Below are 19,578 nucleotides of genomic sequence, written 5' to 3' on the forward strand. Positions count from 1 at the left end.
TGACAAGAGCATATTAGTACTTGCATGTAAGGTGGTACTGAGGAGTCAATGAGGTAATTCTCAACACTGCTCTTACCACAGCGCCTAGGCCATATGAAGCAGCCCATAAATATTACCAGTATTTTGGGGGGAAGGTGTTAGTGTTACATGTTAGAACATTCACATGCCAACTGCCCTCACATTCCAAAGCAAACTTTGCGACCACCAAGCAGGACTTCCCAAGCAGGTGTAAAGGAACACTTTGCAACACCTAGTCCCTCCCCCACACCGATGATATAAAAGGATCATGAGCAGAACTGATAGGGAAAGAGGGTCTCTTTTCCGAGAGTTGTGGGTGTGGTCTGGTCTACTGTCCCAGGGGTAAGTCACCCCTCACTTCAAGCGGGGGAAACGGACTTCATGAGCACCACTTGGAGAGCTTGATAAGTGGCCCCTCCATGGGGGACACAGGACGACGGTGTCTGATTCACTCCAGAGAAATACAAAGAACAGACTGCCCTTTTTGGGTGGTGGAGGGGAAGGGCAGCATTCGAATGGCAGGCATCCAGAAAGGTTGTTAGGGAAAAGATATGAGGGTTTCCTGTTCACCATATCCCAGCCACATGAGAAAGAACTAGCTTGGGGTGCCTGGGTGGCTCAGTTGGCTAAGCATCTGATTTCGGCTCAGGTCATGATCTAGCAATTCATGAGCGTGAGCTCCGCATCAGGCCCTGTGCTGACAGCTCAGGGCCTGGAGCCTCCTTCGAATTCTATGTTTCCCTCGCTCTCTGCTCCTCTCCCGCTCACACTCTGTCTCTCAAAAATGAATAAACGTTAAAAAAAAAAAAAAAAAAAAGAACTAGCAAGAGGGCTCAAAAGGGTGATTAATAATGAAGACCTCATGAAACGACATTTGAAATGCTAAGATCCGAGGAAGGAGCCCCAAATAACCAACTAGAACAAGCATTCACCATATCAAGGGAAAAATGGGTAAGGAACCGCTAGTCAAGGTATGAGTTGAGGGGTAGGGCGGGGCGGGGGGGGGGATCTGTGGAAAGGAGGAGGAATTCTCTGGGGGAAGAAAGTACAGGAAAGCAGCCCCATAAGAAGAATCAGCTGTTGACTGCCAAGCCCAAGGAAGGCAGAGGCCAACTCACACAGAATTAGTTAAGTGCATCAGTGTATTAGTTCCCTATTGCTGTTAAAGAAAATCATCACAAACTTGGTGACTTCTAACAACACAAATTTATTGTTTCACAGTTTATAAATTCAGAAGTCTCAAATTGGTCTCAATGGGCTAAAGTCAGGGTGCTTAGCAGGCCTGTGTTCCTTTCTAGAAGCTCTAGGAAAGAGTCTAGAGTTTTTTGCTCTATTCCAGCTTCTAGAAACCACCCACATTCCTAGGCTCATGACTCCCTTCTACCCTCCAAGGCAGCAATGGCCAGTTTTCCTCACGTCATATCACTTGGAGTCTCTCTTCTGCCTTTCTTTTCTTCTTAGAAAGACCCTTGTGGTTACATTGAGCCCACCTAAATAATTCAGAGTAATCTCCCCCATTTCAAGCTCGGATGATTAACAACCTCGATTCCAGCTATAACATATTCACAGCCTCCAGGGATTCGTATGGGGATGTCTTTGGGGCGCCATTAATGTGCCCACTACAGTCAGTAAGAATGTTCCCACCCTTTAGCAACCTGTTGGCCTTCAACCCCAGACTGGCCAGGGGCAGCCTGGCAAAGTGTTAGAGGCTGGGAAACAGAAAAGGAGCCAATGTGTGTCAGTGTATCCACGGCATCAGCACAGTCCCTGGAAGAGCAAGAGTAATAAATCAAGATTCAGCGAATGTCTGCACTCACATCCCGCAGTAATTGGGGGTTGAGCATGATTCCTGGTGGAAGCAGCCCCCTTAGACGCGCCCAGCCACATTTGCCATCTTCAATCAGGGAAGCCCCTTTGCCAAAACTGAAACTCTGCCTTATTCCCCTTCAAATTATAGTTATTGCTTTCACCCCAAACTCCACAATTGTGTAATTATACCTTGGAACATATGGTGCACACAGCTCCCTGAAAAGGGGGCCCCATCAAAATTTATAAGGCGAGAGTTTGCATCTCTGACTTTAAATGGGCTTAACCACTCAAATTAGAGCCGTTGTTCTATTCCAGAGAGAGAGAAGAGTGTTCAGCCATTCCAAGAACAAGCAGGGCAGCGATACCCTCCAGCCACTGTCAGATGCAATCTCTGTTCTGCCAGCACAGAAGGTGGGACTGAGGCACGCAGGCTCCTAAAAGAGGAAAGTGAACATGTCAGCTGATCAGAGCCAACTTTTGATTTTTCACAAAAGGGGGGGGGGGGAAGAGGGCAACATGAAAGACTGAGAGCCATATACAGAGAAGCAATAGGTGCTTCCTGAATGAAGAGATCAAGCCCCCCTTGTTGGAGTGAGGGGTGGGAAAGTCAGCACCTGTTGTCAGCAGTCCCACCAAACTGGCCATCTCACTGCAGGGGCTCAGAAACCTTCAAAAGCAATCGTGATGCTAACTGGATAGTCTCCATGTGTCAGGAGTGTCCAGGGCAATAATCGGTGAGGGTTGAACCAGCACCGAAAGGGCAGGTGAGAGAGGTGGACTGTCATGTAGTCCAGGGAGGCTCAGCAGACCTTCCGGTGGCCAGGATGAATTTTCCGTCAAAAGCAGCTATCTCAGGCTCACTGAATAGTCTTCTGATTACCAGTTTGGCTCATGAATTTGGGGAAGGAGTTCTGAATAATCCAGGACTTGACAATTAATCATCTCCTCTGTACTTTAATAAATTTGTGTTTATACATCTGGTCTTAGAACAGCCTGAGTCATTGTCTGATAATGACTCTGGGCTTTCCCAAATGCCCCATACTGTGGCCATCCATTGAGGGCCACCCTGGCAGCTACTCACAGCTCTCTCTGAATTTTAATCTTTGCTCTTTGGTCCTTGATTTATGGATCATTTAGAAATATTACTATCCTGGGGCACCTGACTTAGTCGGTTAAGCATCTGACTCTTGATTTTGGCTCGGGTCATGATCCCAGGGTCGTGGGATTGAGCCCCACATCAGGCTCCATGCCAAGCATGGAGCCTGCTTAAGATTCTCTCTCTGTCCTCTGCCTCTCTCTCTGTCTCCCTCCCTCTCTCTCTTTCTCTCTTTCTGTCTCACCCTTTCTCTCTATCTCTCAAAAAGCAAATATAATAAAATAGAATTAAAATTAAAAAAGAAATATTATTATCCTGGAATAACCACACATTCACATCTATGCACCCCTCATGGTGAACTCCTACTCATCCTTCAAGACCCAACTTATATGCTATATTTCTGAGAAGTTTTTTTTTTTTCTGGCTTACCCAGTTCTACTGGGGTTGGGGTGGGGGGTGGTGGTGGTGAAGGACATGGAGAAAATAAATCATAGAAAAAAATGATGAAATATTAGTGATCCACTAGTTTTCTAACCTCTTTACATGAAGAACACTTGTTCAAGCAAATGTTGATATGGAAACCAATACGTAAAACATGAAAACATAAAAAATGGATGAGCTCTGGCTAAAAGAGGGATAGGAGGCCAGTAATAATTCCCTGGGCTTCCACAATGCACCCCCATCACAGTGAAACTTTTATCCCACAGTTTGAAAACCACTTATCCAATCTAATTGTCATTTTACAAATGAGGAAACTGATATGGAATTCAATGTCAGGAAATGGCTGATACAATTGTTTCATGGGGTTCTCCCAAAACAGAGATGACAATAATAACATGGTATTAATACCACCCCTTCCTGGCTTTGGCAGGCACAATTTATCAATCCCATATGCAGCCTCAGAATCCTTCTCAAGGCACCATTTGAGTAAACTGCTAACAGCTAACTAGAGTTGATATTTAAGATTAATTTATTTACCAATGCTATTCTCAATAATAATTTTTTCTGTCCTAAATGCTAACACATACTATTTTATAACCATCCCATTATTAACAAAAGTCATTAATATTTAAAGGGGTAGAAAAGGCTTGAATAGGATAACATAAGCCAACAGAAATCTCTTTTTTTTTACATTTAATTAGGTTTTACACTACATTTTGGGGGAGTTGACCTTCTAAATCTAGTAGTATAAAGCAAACAATTACTATCTGATTACATTTTCTTTACTAGATTAAAATGTAAAAATAAAGGTGCTCTATCTATTTCTTGGTGGTGGTGGGCAACATCAACTCAAAAATAAAAAGATGCTGGGGTGTCTGGGTGGCTCAGTCAGTTAAGCATCAGACTTGGGCTCAGGCCATGATCTCACGGTTCATGAGTTCGAGCCTTGCACTGGGCTCTGTGCTGACAGATCAGAGCCTGGAGCCTGTTTCAGATTCTTTGTCTCCCTCTTTCTCTCTGCCCCTCCCCAACTCATGCTCTGTCTCTCTGTCTCTCAAGAATGAATAAACGTTAAAAAAATTTTTTTTAAATAAATAGATGGGAGGGCACCCTTGTTTTTTAACTGTCTAGGGTTTCATTGATTTGAGCTGGGAGTGAAAAAGCAAAACATTCCAAAGTCTGATCCTGGCTTAGCCTTTATCATTTTTAAAATATTCAGCTCTTGGGGCACCTGGGTGACTCAGTTGGTTAAACATCTAATTCTTGATTATGGCTCAGGTCATGATTTCAAAGTTCAAGGGATCAAGCCCCATATCAGGCTCCGTGGTGGCAGTGTAAAACCTGCTTGGGATCCTCTGTCTCCCTCTCTCTCTACCCCTCCCCTACTCGTGCTTGTTTGATCTAAACAAATAAATAAACGTTTAAAAAATTAAAATAAAATAAAATAAAATATTCAGCTTTCTCTTATTAAGAATTGCCTTTGGGGGCTCCTGGGTGGCTCAGTTGGTTAAGCGTCCAACTCTTGATTTTGGCTCATGTCATGATCTCACAGTTCGTGAGATAGAGCCCCATGTTGAGCTCAGTGCTGAGAGCACACAGCTTGCTTGAGATTCTCTCTCTCCCCATCCCTCTTCCCCTTGTGCCCATGTGTGTGCTCACTCTCCCTTTCTCTCTCAAAATAAATAAAATAAACTTAAAAAAAGAAATTGCCTTTGTGGGGAAAGACATGAATATCCTTTACCAGTCAACAGAGCTGATTCAAACATATTGGCTATGTACAAGACATAGGTAGGCTTGAAGGCACATCATACAGCCATCTGCTGGCTCTGAGACCCAGTCTCTCTCCTTAAGTTCCTGCGCTCGGGTTCAGGACCTGCTACTCCAAAATGTGTAGCACCTTGGCATATTAAATACCTTAAGTTGAAGGCATCTTTTTTTAAATGTCAGAAGCAAGAATTTCGCTCTGACCTCTCCCACCATCTGCTGCCCTTCTTCCCTGAAATAAGTCATAAAATTCCTCTGGGAAACGTATGTGGCCTGTACAAGGAGAAGGGAAGACATTCTTATCACCAGAGATGGGAATTTGGGGCCAAGAAATCTGTACAAACTTGGTTAAATTAACCCTTACCTTCCTGGTTACTTCTTCACCATTTACTACCCCCAGCCCAATCCCTTTGTCTTGTCAATTCTGCACAAATATGTGTTTTTTGTCTAACAGATATTAAAGCTTCCTGCTCTGGTCACTTCTCCAGATCTTCATTTTCTTCTGAGGGCTCCCATGGATGTTTAAATATACACTAACATTTGAATGTTTTTCTCCTGTTGATCTGTCTTTGTCAGTTTTATTTTCAGATGCAGGCAGGGACCCTAATAGGGTTTAGGAAAAATTTTCCTCCCCTACACCTGCCTATAGGCTCTTAAAACAGAAAAAGTCTTCCCTTTTGGAAGAACAGGGGGGAAAGTCATTGCCCTTTGCCCCACCCCCTTACTCCTCTTCCTCATAAGGAGGGGTCATTTATCTACTTAGGCTGGTTGGGACAGAGCACGTAGGCCTACTAGCCAAGTCCCAAGTCTCCATCCATCTTTCTCCATCTCTCCCACTCTCTGGCCTGTTTTCACATTAACTGTAAACTAGCCCCCCTCCTCCATGCAGTCAGCCAGTGAGAGAGAGTATCCTTGTGTCTGGGTTGCAGGTTCAATGGGAGGTGGAGAAGAGACCAGACAGAGAATGGAGGGGAAGCCCATTTGGGCCTCAAGTTCACTTCTCAATGTCCAGTGCTGCAACTGACAGACTCTGATCTCTTTGTGACTCTGAGTTGTAGAATTTGAAGGACAAAGTCAACATACAGTCTCTTCAGGAACCCCAATATTGCCCAAGATGAGGCTCTGTGCACATTGTATTTGTGCATGTATATGTGTGTTAGTTAGTACATGTCTCCTTGTTCGTCATGGTTCCAGACACACCAGAAAACTTCCAAACATCTGCTAATGTAAATTTTAAGTGGTCTTTAAGACCAGTAAGGCTCAACCAAGTGGGAAAACTTTCATTTTTCAAAAAAGGTTCTGCGATGGGATCCTCATTACCTCCACCCCTCCACTGCACCCCTGTGCTGCAAGCACCTGCCCCATACACAGGTTCATGGAGCTTTGCTGGGAGCACTTTATTGCATGTCACACATCAGTTGTCTTCTCTCCAAAAGCAGTGTAGAGTCAGTGTCCTGGGTCTCTCACAGGACTAGATGGTGAAACTAAACTTCTACCCTCCCATCCATGTCACTTCCACACTCTCTTTGTGTGTCTCTTTGTCTAATCATTACTAGGAGTGACCATGAAATACCTAAGCACCCTGTAGCTGACCACAGTTAGACAAGACATGCCTTTTCCTTCTCTGGGTTTAGAGTCCAACAAACCTTCCTGACACTTATCTCAATTCCTAGCAGCAGATCCGTTTTCTGGCTTAAATCATGAGCCTTCAAAAGACTGATTTCTTGGGAGCCTGATATGAAGCTCTGATTAGCTACTACATATATTGATATATATGGTGAGGAATATGGGAGGAGTTTCAAATCCTCGGGTTATCTCTGAAACCAGAATATACACCCTACTCTCACATGTTTTAGGGCTAAAGTATCTGCAAGCTTATAGTAAACTTGCCTCCAAAAACTTGCTTGTCAAGTACTTTGACTTAGGCCTTAATTCATAAATGTCTCCGGGACCTTGGAAGTCTTTATGTAAAAATTTTCATTTCTGTTTTTAATAACTTACTAGCAAATATAAATATAAAAGAAATATATCCATATAGTAATACAAATTCAAATATTACTAGACCTGTTCAAAAACTAAAAACTAAGTTTTCCTGAGGTGCCTGGATGGCTCATTTGGTTGAGTGTGTGACTCTTGGTTTCAGCTCAGGTCATGATCTCATGGTTCATGGGTTCGCCCCACATCAGGATCCATGCTGATGGTGTGGGGCCTTCTTGGGATTCTCTCCATCTTCTCTTCTCTCTGCTTCTCTCTCTGTCTCTCTCCTGCTCAAATGTGCTCTCTCTCTCTCTCTCTATGTAAAAATAAATAAATGAACTTAAAAAAAAAAAAAACTAAGTTTTCTTTCCCCCTCTGCAACCAAGAGTTCCATTCCTCAGAGGTAATAATAACTCCTTCTTTTGTATAATTCTTTTTTTTTAAGTTTTTTTACTTATTTGAGAAACAGAGAGAGAGAAAAAAAGAGAGAGAAAGAGAGGGAGAGAGAGAGCATGCACAAATGGGGAAGGGGAAGAGAGTGAGAGAGAGAGAAAGAGAGAGAGAAAGAGAGAGAGAGAGAGAGAGAGAGAATCCAAAGCAGCCTCCATGCTGTCAGTGCAGAGCCTGACACAGGGCTCCATACCAAAACTACACACAAGTTCATGACCTGAACTGAAATCAAGAGTCAGACACTTAACCAACTGAGCCACCCAGGTGCCCCTGTGTAATTCTTATGGGCTCACTTCCACAATACTAAGTGGGTGCATACACTGTATTTCTTAATTTGCTAACTTTAAGCTTGATATATTGACTCTCTGCAATGAGAATGAGAGATTGAGTTCATTCACGCTGCCTCCAATACTGTGTCTTCTGTATTTCTGCCAGTCATATTTTTTATTCTCTAATTTATATTCACGAATCTTACTTATGCATTTTGAGTCTTTGAACCATTGGCTTCACACAATATCTTGGCCCATTAACTTTAGACAATATGTGATGGTGATGGAACAGGACCCCCATATTTGCCTTAGTGTCTCCTCACACCCTCCCAATCTTTGTCTCCTTTCCCCCTCAGTCCAACATGTCATTAACTTTATATGGCCAATGTCAAGGTTTATAACATGTCCATCAATGTAAAATAAATCTAAGCGTTTCATGCTTTATTTATTGTCTAAAAGTTTTCTGTCTTACTGGACTGCCCTCATCCTGGACCTTCTGCTAGACAGAGAAGGCTTTGGTCATGACTTTTATTTTTGTCTTCTCCCATCTGTGTTGCTGGGCTGCCAATTTCTTCAATTCCTGGGATATATAAGGCCAAAAAAAAAAAAGAGTCTGGCCTACTTTCTTTTCTTCAGCTTTCAATGTCTTCTTATGTTTGTTTTATATTTAATGTCTAAGATTTTTAGTTGTACTTAGTAGGGAAAGTAGAAAGTGTGTCTACTCCATTTTCTGAGAAACAGAAGTCTGAATTCCTTTGTAACTTTTCCAGAATATATATGTTTTTCATATTATCTCCCTGGGTAGTAAAACCCCTGAATCCTCACATGTCAAAAAATGTCTTTACTTTGTCCTCACTAGATACATAGTTTATCATGAGAATATAAAGACTTCTAGGTTCAAGGACTTCTGGTTTTAGCTCTAACATGTAAAGAGCTTGGAAACTGTCCTTCTTCTCTTTACAACCATAAAGAGCTGAAAAGCCTGAAAATCAATGACTTGTCATGGTCCCATCAGAGAACTGAGGTTTCAGGGCAAACCACGACCTAAAATCTAAAGAGATGGGTGGATCCAGAGAGCCATTGCAGGGATCTGTTTACGTGCAACAGAAGCCACTGGAGCCATAAACTGATAGAAACACTTAAATGGTAATTTTGACAAATTGCCATAAACTGATAGAAACACTTAAATGGTAATTTTGACAAATTTGACAAATTTTGACAAATTGAGGCTAGATGCACTGAACTCTTAGGGACCACAGCCTTCGGGGTGCCCCGACACATTGTTAGGTTTTTACTCTTGGAGCCCCATTAGATTCTCATGGTGAAGATCTAAGAAAGATCCCCTCATGGCTCTGACAGGAAAAGGGGGAAGATAGCCATTGTCAATACTCTCCACAGAAAAAGCCAGGAGAAAAGACTACCAGAGGTGTATCCCACTTGGGGGTAAGACATTTTCTCTCTCCAGTCATCCTTTTTCAGCTAGTCAGGAATGGGGAGGAGGTCATGAGTGATTGGGAAACACTCATGAAGGTCACAGCCCTGTGACACAAACCTGCTAAAAAACTGAGATTTAACCAAAAGATTACAAAATGCTTCACCTCCCACATACCTGACCACCAGGCCAGAAGGGATCAGTATAAAGAGTGGATTGCAACCGAAAGAGTTGTAAGACATAGACTCTCTCTGAAGTACTTAGAGAAGCCCAAAGCCAATGAGGGAGATAAAAACAAGGTCACTAGAGGAATTTGAGGTTTCTGACACCTGGATCTACAGCAAACATTAAACACAACTCAATGCCTTCTCAAATTGGCATAAAATATCACTAAAGGCCCATTTACTTCTGATTCTGTTAACCAACACCTTGGGCTTTCAGCCAAAAATTACGTGGCATGCTATAAAAGGAAACAGAAAACAGTCTGAAGAGACAAAGCAAGCATCAGAGCCAGACTCAGATATGACATCGATATTGGGATTACACAGGGGATTTAAAATCACTATGATTAATATGTTAAGGGCTCTAATGGGAAAAGTAGACAACTTGGAAGAAGAGATAGATGGGTAATGTAAGCAAGAGTGACTATGTTCTCATGGTCTCCTCGAATAATTATTAATAGTGCCTCCTTTTTACTTTCAAACCTGTCCTGGAGTAGGTAACAAAACATATGGGCATCTATTCATATGTCACCCTAACAGACATCGGATGCTGTTTCCACAAATATGTAATTCCATTTTTCTTTTTTGAAAGCTCCTTAAAGAATAGATACTCTACTGCTGCTGATTTGGGTTTTTTTAGTTTGGTTTTAGCAAAATTTGAAACTTTACAGGTGTCTTGACTATCCATCACAGCTATGCCAGAATGTTTCCTAATTTGTAGAAATCGAATTGTTTATGGTTTGAATTTTTCATTCAAAAGTTTTAAGAGTCCCATCAATATGAAGCCATCAATAATCTAAAGGTCATTTTTCTAAAAGGCATAAAAACTAGGAACACAAGGTGTAGAGGATAAAACTAGGATTGTTTGCCCATTCTCCTTTATCTGGTAACCTCCTCCCTCCCACCCCCACTGTGAAAGCAGCCATTTTGTAAACAAAACCCTGCCCACTGGTCACAGTTCATTGGTCTGGGGCAGATACTTGCCACCGTATGAGCCAATCAGAGCCAACCAGAGTCCTTCCCAGGAGTGTATTAATTAGATCTCAAAGAGAATCCATGATTCTCTGGGTAGGTAAGGCCCAAAGATGTAAAGCTTTGGAATTATTGGTGGGTATTCCTTAATCTGGTGGAGAAAGAGGGAGAAAGAAAGGAAGCAAAGGGAGAAAGAGACAGACATTAATGAAGCCAATCACAGAAAGAAGCAAAATTCAGAGACAAAGAGAAAGCCTTAATGTCATCTGAATACCTGCTTGTAGTCATTTCTAAGGCTAATGGTCTCCTTATCTTTCCTGTGGCCTGATTGTTCTCAACTTCCCCCAAATACCCAGATTCCTGCCAATAAATTTCCTTTTTTCCATAAGCAGACTGAGTTTGCTTTCTGTCACCTTTGGGTTGAGGAGTCCTAACTAATACAAGAGGTTAATGTATGTGTCCCATTTAAGAAGGATCTTATGACAGGAAGTTCACAGAGAAGCTACACAGTTAAAAGCCTTTACTTCTAAGCTGAGATGCCCTCGAGCAATCTGCTGCAATTTCTCTACTTACCATTTAGGAATCTAAAGGCAATTTTTTTATATCCTTTCCTCGCTTGCTGTATCTCTAGAGTCATTCAACCACCCTTATCCTTTCAACTGTTTCCATTAAGGAAAATAGCACAGACTTTTAAAGAAAAGGTTGTTTGGCCTCATAATCCCCCTGATTAAAAATCTCTCTCTTTTTTTTTCTATGTAAGCCATTTCCAGTACTTACTTTCAAAGCATCAAGGCCTGACTTTGAAGCTCATGAATCCATACAAAGTGTCTTCGTTATAGGCTGAATAGCGCCCCTCCTCACAAATTCATATGTTGAAGCCCTAAACCTCAGTGCCTCAGAATGTGACTGTATTTGGAGACAGGGTCTTTAAAGAAGTGATTAAGTTAAAATGAGGTCACTTAGTGTGGACCCTAATCCAATATGACTGGTATCTTTGTAAGAGTAGGAAATAAGGGCACAGAACCGTACAGAGGGAGTAGGTGGCCTCATACAAGACAAGGAGCAAGCCTTCCGAAGACACCAACTCTGTCAAAAAAATTTTTTTTAATTTTTTTAACGCTTATTTATTTTTGAAAGAGAGAGAGACAGAGCATGAGCAGGGGGATGGGCAGGGAGCGAGGGAGACACAGAATCCGAAGCAGGCTCCAGGCTCTAAACTGTCAGCACAGAACCCGAAGTGGGGCTCGAACTCACAGACCATGAAATCATGACTTGAGCTGAAGTCAGACACTGAACTGACTGAGCCACTCAGGCACCCTGTCAACATCTTGATCTCAGATTTTCAGCTTCCAAAATTGTAAAAAAATACATTTCTCTGGTTAAACCACCCAGTCTGTGGTAGTTTGTTATGGTAGCCTTAGCAAACTAACATCATCTGTATTAGCCAATGTTCTCCAGAGAAACAGAAGCAATAGGAAAGAAAGATGGATAGTTAGGTGATAGGTAGATAGATGATAGATAGATAGATAGATGATAGATAGACAGATAAGGAATTGGCTCATGTTATTATGAAGGCCAACAAAATCTCATGATCTGTGAACAGCAAGCTTAAGACCCAAAAGAGCCAATGATACAATTCTGAGCTGAATGCCCACAGACTTGAGACCCAGGAAGGCCTGATGTTTCAATTCAAGTCCAAAGGCAGGGAAAAAAAAACCCAATGTCCCATCTCAAAGGCAGTTAGACTGGAGGATTGCTCTCTTATTTGTGGAAGGGTCAGTTTTTTTGGTCTATTCGGGCCTTTAACTGATTGGATGAGGCCCACCCACACTGGGTAGGGCAATCTGCTTTACTCGGTCTACCAACTTAAATGTTTATCTCACTCAGAAACACCCTCACGGACACGCCCAGAATAATATTTGACCAAATGCCTGGGCACCAGTCAAGTTGACACATAAAATTAACCACGGCACTGTCTTCTAAAATGAGATATATAACTTAGCCACCTAAAATCCTAAATTATTGAAATCAAGACCCACCTAAGCTCTCTACAAGTATATTAGATGCCATCTAGAGAGCAGTCATCTGATATCTCAATGATCCATTGATTAAGGCACATAAAGCTTCAAGTAAAACTGTCCTGCCTGCCAGCAACTTTAATTTCCAAGTCAGGTACCATCAGGATGTGTCAAAGATAACAAACCTATGGGGAGAGAGCTTTCACACAGGAGCAGTGCCTGGAGGCACTTCACTTTTTACAACCATTTTCACTCTCCTCTAATCTAGTGCATTTTATGAGGAATAAAAGGAGTTTCCATATTAAAGTTTGCTTTCGGCAACCTGGTATATGCCTCACCACTGGAGAGGGCAATCGGCAAAGCTGTTATCGTTCCACACACCTCTGGGGCTTGTCAGCACTCTGTCAGTTCAGCTTATCCTTATCTTTGGCACCCAGCTCCCTTCAATGTTGACATGTAGAAGGATAATGGCTAATTATCAATTGCAGCCCCTGAAATGTGGCTGATTGGGTTGTAATATGTGGAACTGGATAAAGAAAGCTTTGTGTAGGAACTTTGTGAATTAGCAGAAAATTACACCAGTGCCTTACAAGTTAAAAGTGCCAGAAAGTTGAACAGCACGGAAGAAGAGAGAACCAGCATCCTTTCCTGGACTCGTTTCCTTCCTCCTGTTAAGCTTGCTGAACTTCCTTCATCCCCACACATCAAACCACTTACGATTTTATCCTCAAAGTGCTTACTCTTTGAAACTTCTTTAGGAAATAAGAAAATTATCAGTTGTCAAGAGATGTCCATTTTGTTTTCACATTCAACACAAGAATATTCAATACTGAACCACCTGGGTAAATGCAAGATCATTTACATATAAGTGTCAGGCAAATATAGGAGTTCTGAGAAAAAAGGGAAAGGATGGTTGAAGAGTCCATTCGCTCATCCAAAGGATCGTCACAGAAACAGCATGGTTGGGGCAAAACTTTCTCCCAGTCTTGTGAATGTTTTGATATGTAGGTCGATCATACATCCAGGTTTGCCTGGGAGAGCCCTGGCTTCCTCTTGTTCTCCCCCTTGTAACTATTAATAGTACCTCTCTTCCCTCTCAAGGGTGTCCCTATTGATTTGTCTCCCTGTAATCGAGCCCTTGTGGAAAGAGGCTCTCAAGCAAAAGAATAACCTTCCTACTGGGAACTTGAGTCTCACCACAGATCAGAACCACTAGCTGGCCCTTTCCAGCTCTTCACAGGCCAGATTCAGCCAGTTTTAGCAAGACAGCACCAAGAGATGTTTGGTGACCCAGCTCAATGTCTGACATGGAAAGAGCTATGGAACCCGAGAGGTTCCTCCTCCACCTTCCCAGGATAGCATCCAGGAGACCACATTACATTTAATCATGTACCTTCAGGTTCTTCCTGGCAGTAATCGTCTCTCAGACTTGGTTTTTGCTGACCCTGGCAGTTTTGAGTAGTGTTGATCAGGTATTTCATAGAATGTCCCCAGCTGGAGTTTGCTTGATGTTTTTCTCATGATTACACTGGAGTTACAGGTACTTGGGAGGAAGACCACAGAGGAAAAGTGACAGTTTTCTCACATCTTTGCTACTAACGTGACTTATCACTGTCAATGTTGTTGACCTTGGCCACCTGGCGGAGGTACTCTTTGTCAAGTTTACTTTCTGTAAAATTATTCTTTTTTCCCCATTTCCATATTGTGCTCTTTGGAAGGAAGTCACTATGCACAGCCTGCATTTAAGGAGTGGGGAGCTGTACTCCACCTTCTTGAGGACAAGGAATCTACATAAATTATTTTTAATTTATCTTTTAATTAATCTTCTGTACAGGTTTTTTCTTCTCCTCCATTTATTTAATTATTCAATCGTTTATGTCAATATGGACTACTGGATATTTATGTTATACTTTGGGTTATAATTCAATAGTATTTTATTTTCTTATTCATATTGTTCCAGATTGGGCCATTGGAGGTTCTTTCTATTGGCTACTATGTCTCCTTGACATAGTCCCATCATTGTGGTGGGGATTCATTTTTGTTTTTGTTTTGTTTTGCTTTTGTTTTTGAGCATGTTCTGACTTTCTAACACTACAAGATGACCCAGGCTCGTCCTGTAAATTTCCTTCCCATACCTAGAATCAGCCATTGCTCCAAAGAGCCCTGGATCCTTTTCCTGGAAAATCATACTAGAAACCAAGGTCTGAGCGTAAACATGTGCTAAATTCGGATTCACCCAAATCCAACTGAATTGTGAAGAAGCCTTTAAATATCAGCCTATTTCTTGCACATAATAAATAGATAAGCTAATTTTCCCCATCTTGCTTACAGATACAAATCATTTTTTGCCTTTTTATAAGAATGCTTCTATCCTAGCTCCTACTGATTGGATAACATTGGTGAGGTAAATAAAATTAAAATGATAATAATAATAATAGTAATGGTTATAGCTACGAGGAAGACATTAAGCTAAATACTGTACAGACATTATCTCATTATATCCTAATGGCATCTTTGAGACATGGGCACTATTATTATGCCATTTTGTAGATGATGAAAGTAGTATTGCCCTTGATTGTCATTCTGAGAACTACACAAGAAATCACTTGTAAACCCCCTAGCACAGAGCATGTAGAAGTTGCTCAATAAATCATTATTTTCTCACTTCTTTGCCTCTAGATAAAAAGAAAATGGGCAAACTTCAGCAAGACATTAACTGTAAAAGTTCAGCTCATGGTTTGCAAGATGAAAAATACAGGGGTCATATTAGCTCATTTGTTTTCTTTGTTGCTATCAAAATGTGATCTGACTCACAAAGGCTGAAAATCAACCTCCTTCATGAAAGATTTCAAACAAAATGAAGATATATTTATCTGATAGTCAAGTCTGTTTACAGAATTGCCCTTTATATAACCCAAATTCCCAGACACCAGGAGAACCCAGACAACATTTTTGGAGATCTTTAAGTAGTCTAAGATACTTTTCTAAAATGTTAATGTTTGAATTAAGATGGAGAAAACATTAAATAAATCCACCACACCACCTCAACTTATGAAGCTATTGAAATTGTATAAAGTTACCAAATACTTAAATAACATGCAGAAAAGTTCTGGAAGCTTTGTCTCTCCACGGAAGTAATTTCACTACTGTGATCAATCTTGCGCAAAAAGGTTGAACCACATGCAAATTTGCTGGCTTTCTTAGAACAGACAGAATATACTGAAGAGTAAAATTCTTTTTTTCAGTCTCCACTGTCTTTTCCAACATTCCCCCATCCAGATATCTTAGGAAGATGAAAATTGAGACTTGCAGGCAAAACCAAGGACACGCATCTCAGAAACAGCTAAAGTGGCATCAGGATTTCGACCAGCTCTGAAAACACCCTTTCACAGCCCCTGTGCTGGCCTCACCACAGCAAGAAACTTTATTCATGGCAGACCCATTTCCAAACTTCTAAAGGCAACATGCTCCACTTGAAGAGCCCTTGCCTTCCTTCCTGACACTCCAGATCATCTCTGACAGCCAGGTGTAAGACCCACCTGCTCTGAAAAGTCATCCCCATTGGCGGTCTGCTGTCAGTCTTGGACTCCCCAGATTTTGCTCCTTGAACAAATCTCTGGGACCTCCCCTCACAACAGATGGACATCCAGTGTCCCCGGCTGAATTATGAGCTCTCCCAGGCCTGTTGCTATCTTTCAGTTCTCTCTCCTACTAAGCCTAGCCCGGATGGCCTCGATAACTATTTCTGAGCTCTTCTCATTGATTGATTATACCTGGGGTGATAGCCTTGGTCTTTAGAGGTAAAACCAGAGCAATGATGTCTTCCACCCTAACTGTGGGCCGGCAGGGGGCTTGGTGGGTACCTGCCCTCAGCAAAGGTTTTCTAGAGCTCCAAGAATGTTCCTTTGATCAGATTCCTCTGCAAGGGAATAATGGAGCTTAAAACTTTTTTTTTAACAAAAGGGCATAAAAAGTGAATTTAAAAGCAAATGGGCCAAGGATTTTCCCTAGGAAGTCTTTCAATTTCACACATAGCAAATTCCTATGGTATGGACCTATTAGAAATGCTTTTTTTAGTGTCTTTATGCATATTTATTATGTTCCTCTGCGGCTCTATTACTGCTTAATTTGACACCACGCCTCCAAAGCCACATCTTCTTTCTTCTCAAACTATTAAAAAGGGGCAAAATATTTTAATCATGAAGCTCTGTATAATTTAGAGATTATCTGCTGTCTGCATGAGTTACAGCAATAATCAAAGAGAGGCTGGGGATTTATAAAACTAAGGCCCTAATTTCTTGACAGGTGTTCTGTTTGGTATGGAATTAACCTCTTTTCACATGTTCTATATACATAAGAGCAAATCATTAAATACATCCTTGGTACACATAGAACAGACAGGAGACAGAATCTACTAGGTGAGAACTACCCATGACCTCCGTAAGCCAGGTTCTATTATTCACTGACGAGAGAGAAATAAATGATGGGGGATTCTATCAGCTGCACAGTCGGAATGTGCTTGAATAGTCCATTTGGCAGCCCTGGGGGGACCAGGAGTTTTGATCCAGCTACTGGTTACATTCTCCACTGGAGCCAAACAGAAGATTGGGGTTGGCTACTGGAACCCACACGACTTGCGAGTGCCCAGCCAGTTCAGTGCAGTGATTAAATCCATAGCACCCGGAGTCAGACAGAACTGGGTTTGAATCCTGGAGCCACAACCTGCTAGCTATGTGTCCCCTGGAAAGCCACATCACCTCCCAGAAGTCCAGTCTCCTCATTTCTATAACACTGACATTTGTCTCAGCTACCCACAGTGTGCTGTGAAAGAGGTAATGTGTGGACAGCACACAGCATAGTACCTGCCGAATAGTAATTGCTCAATTAATTACACTTCTTCTCTGGCAACCTGATTAGTGTCTTGTTATCCATTCATTGTTTGTTTGCCCACTCAACAAATACATTTTTGAGCCAGATACAAAGTACCAGGTGGTGACTATATACTGATGAATAAAGCCCTGTCCCTATCTCCATGGAACTCACCATCAGGAGGGGACACATGTATTAATCAAGTAAACAAATAAAACTTAACACTACATAAAAGTTCATAAAGGGGAAGATAAGGTGTGAAAGAAAGGAATGGAAAAAATGGGGGCAAGGAGGTATTTGGATAGAGTACTATAGCAGATGGAAAACATAATCAGAGTAATTGAGGAAAGTTTAGAGAAAGACTACTTGCTTAAAAAGCGTGAGGAAGGTTGAAAAGAGTAGCAGGAGTGGTAAAATTGTTTGGCAGGGCAGGCAAGAGGAAAACCAGCAATCTACCTTTACCAACCCAAAAGAGCAGGGGAAGGAAGATTTCTGCAGTTGCAGAAAAGATCCTGTTGACTGTGGCTTCTGATAGAGATGACAGAGCACCCATGGGACTCATCAGAGGGAGACCTCAAGGAATAAGGACCCTGAACCTCTCTCAACCCCTGACTTTTGATCCCAAGAGGAAGCCTGGTGTTGTCTCCCAGAACACGGAACAGAGTGGAGAAGGGTGGGAAGTGCATCTGAGGAGCAATTAGAAACTATGCAACACAGGTAAACAAGAAAGGCTTCTCTGAGAAGGGAGCCTGTAAGTGGAGGAAACAAGATGGCAAAGGAACTAGCCCAGTCAAGTCAGGGAAGGATATTCAAGACAGAGGTAAATAACTGCACCTGCAAATTGCAAATGTCTTGAGGCGTGGATGTTTGGTGGGTCTGAGGACAAGCAGAGGTCAGTGGGGCATGACCACAAAGGGTGAAGGGGAGAAAAGAACATAATGAGTTTAGAGAAATTCTCAGGGATCACTGAACTCCCTGGGTCCTAGATCAAAACAGATAGATTTTCCTGCCCACCAACTGAGTGCCAGCCTGTATTTTTTGGCCTCCCAACTAGTAGAGGCTAAACCTTTGAACTTAGAGTAAGTTAAAAACTTAAAAAGTCTTCTGAACTCCTATTTCTAAATACCATTCTATCCCTCTGAAATACTGATTCTTCTTCTTCAATCTGTACCCAATGTTGAATCCAAAGTCAAGTTTGAGAACATTTCCTTGAAATCAGCCTGACTTAACCAGAAAGAGCTATTTAAGTAATGCCAGGTTGTGCTGAAAGATAGTCCAGGAAACTCTGATTAAAATATGCACCTTCTAGGGCACCTGGGTAGCTCAGTTGGTTAAGCGTCCAACTCTCGATTTCAGCTCAGGTCATGATCTCACGGTTGTGAGATACAGCCCTGTGTTGGGCTCTGAGCCGACAGTGTGGAGCCTGCTTGGGATCATCTCTCTCTGCCTCTCCCCCGTTCTCACTCTCTCCATCTCTCTCTCTCTCTCTCTCTCTCTCTCTCTCTCTCTCTCAAAATAAATAAATAAACATTTTAAAAAACATTGTAAAATATGTACCTCGTTCTTCAGTGTCAGTTAGGGGAGTGGTAGTTCACCAGGGCTAATGAGAAATTACAGCTTCTTTCTAGCCCTACCATCTGAACCCAGAGACTCTCCAAGATAGGGGTGGTAAGGGCAGTTGAAGAGGGGTCCTTGGGTTCCAAGTGCCTTCCATGAAGACACAGACAGTCCATGAGGCCAGTGCCATCGTAGCTGGAGGATGGTGTCATTAAAGAAAGGTTCAAAAATAAAGTCACATCCAGAGGTTAGATTGGAGTTGGTGGTTGTGGCTGGTAGAGGATAAGAATTGGATGGGAAACTTTATCACCAGTTAATTGAGCATGAACAACAGATGAGAAGTGGGGTGGTGATTGTATTTCTCGCATTATTGTTTCCGATTCTTCATTCTCTTCTATTTTATAGAATTACACATCAATGTTGTTATGTAACTACAGTATCCCCCAGTGGTGTAAGCTATGTATACTTCTCTGCCTCTTTGATGTTCCTTAGCTGAGAGAGGCTTTCAATGGACTTGTGTGGTTTGATTCAATTTCCTATGGTCCTGTCATCTCCCATGAGAAGAGCATACCCGAAGAGTCCATGTGAGTAGATATGAGCCTGGCTGGAGTCCAGCCTGGCCCAGCCAAATTTAACCTGGATCGGGAAAACTGCAGCTGACCTACTGAAACCTGTGTTTATCACA

The 19,578-nt window shown here is 42.0% G+C and overlaps 1 protein-coding gene across 1 annotated transcript in view; it reads right to left on the reverse strand.

Moving 5' to 3' along the window:
- Window positions 1–2,047: 2,047 nt before the first annotated feature.
- Window positions 2,048–19,578, reverse strand: part of GALC (galactosylceramidase) — a 151,741-nt gene continuing 134,210 nt past the window's right edge. Inside the window, exon 17 of the mRNA XM_040477931.1 lies at window positions 2,048–2,261. Within this exon, the coding sequence (XP_040333865.1) occupies window positions 2,115–2,261 (147 nt within the window). The 3' untranslated portion in view covers window positions 2,048–2,114. The remainder of the gene's footprint in view (window positions 2,262–19,578) is intronic.

The sequence above is a fragment of the Herpailurus yagouaroundi genome, unplaced genomic scaffold (assembly GCF_014898765.1).
Source record: "Herpailurus yagouaroundi ecotype Mexico unplaced genomic scaffold, PumYag 141, whole genome shotgun sequence".
In the NCBI taxonomy this organism is placed as follows: Eukaryota; Metazoa; Chordata; class Mammalia; order Carnivora; family Felidae; genus Herpailurus; species Herpailurus yagouaroundi.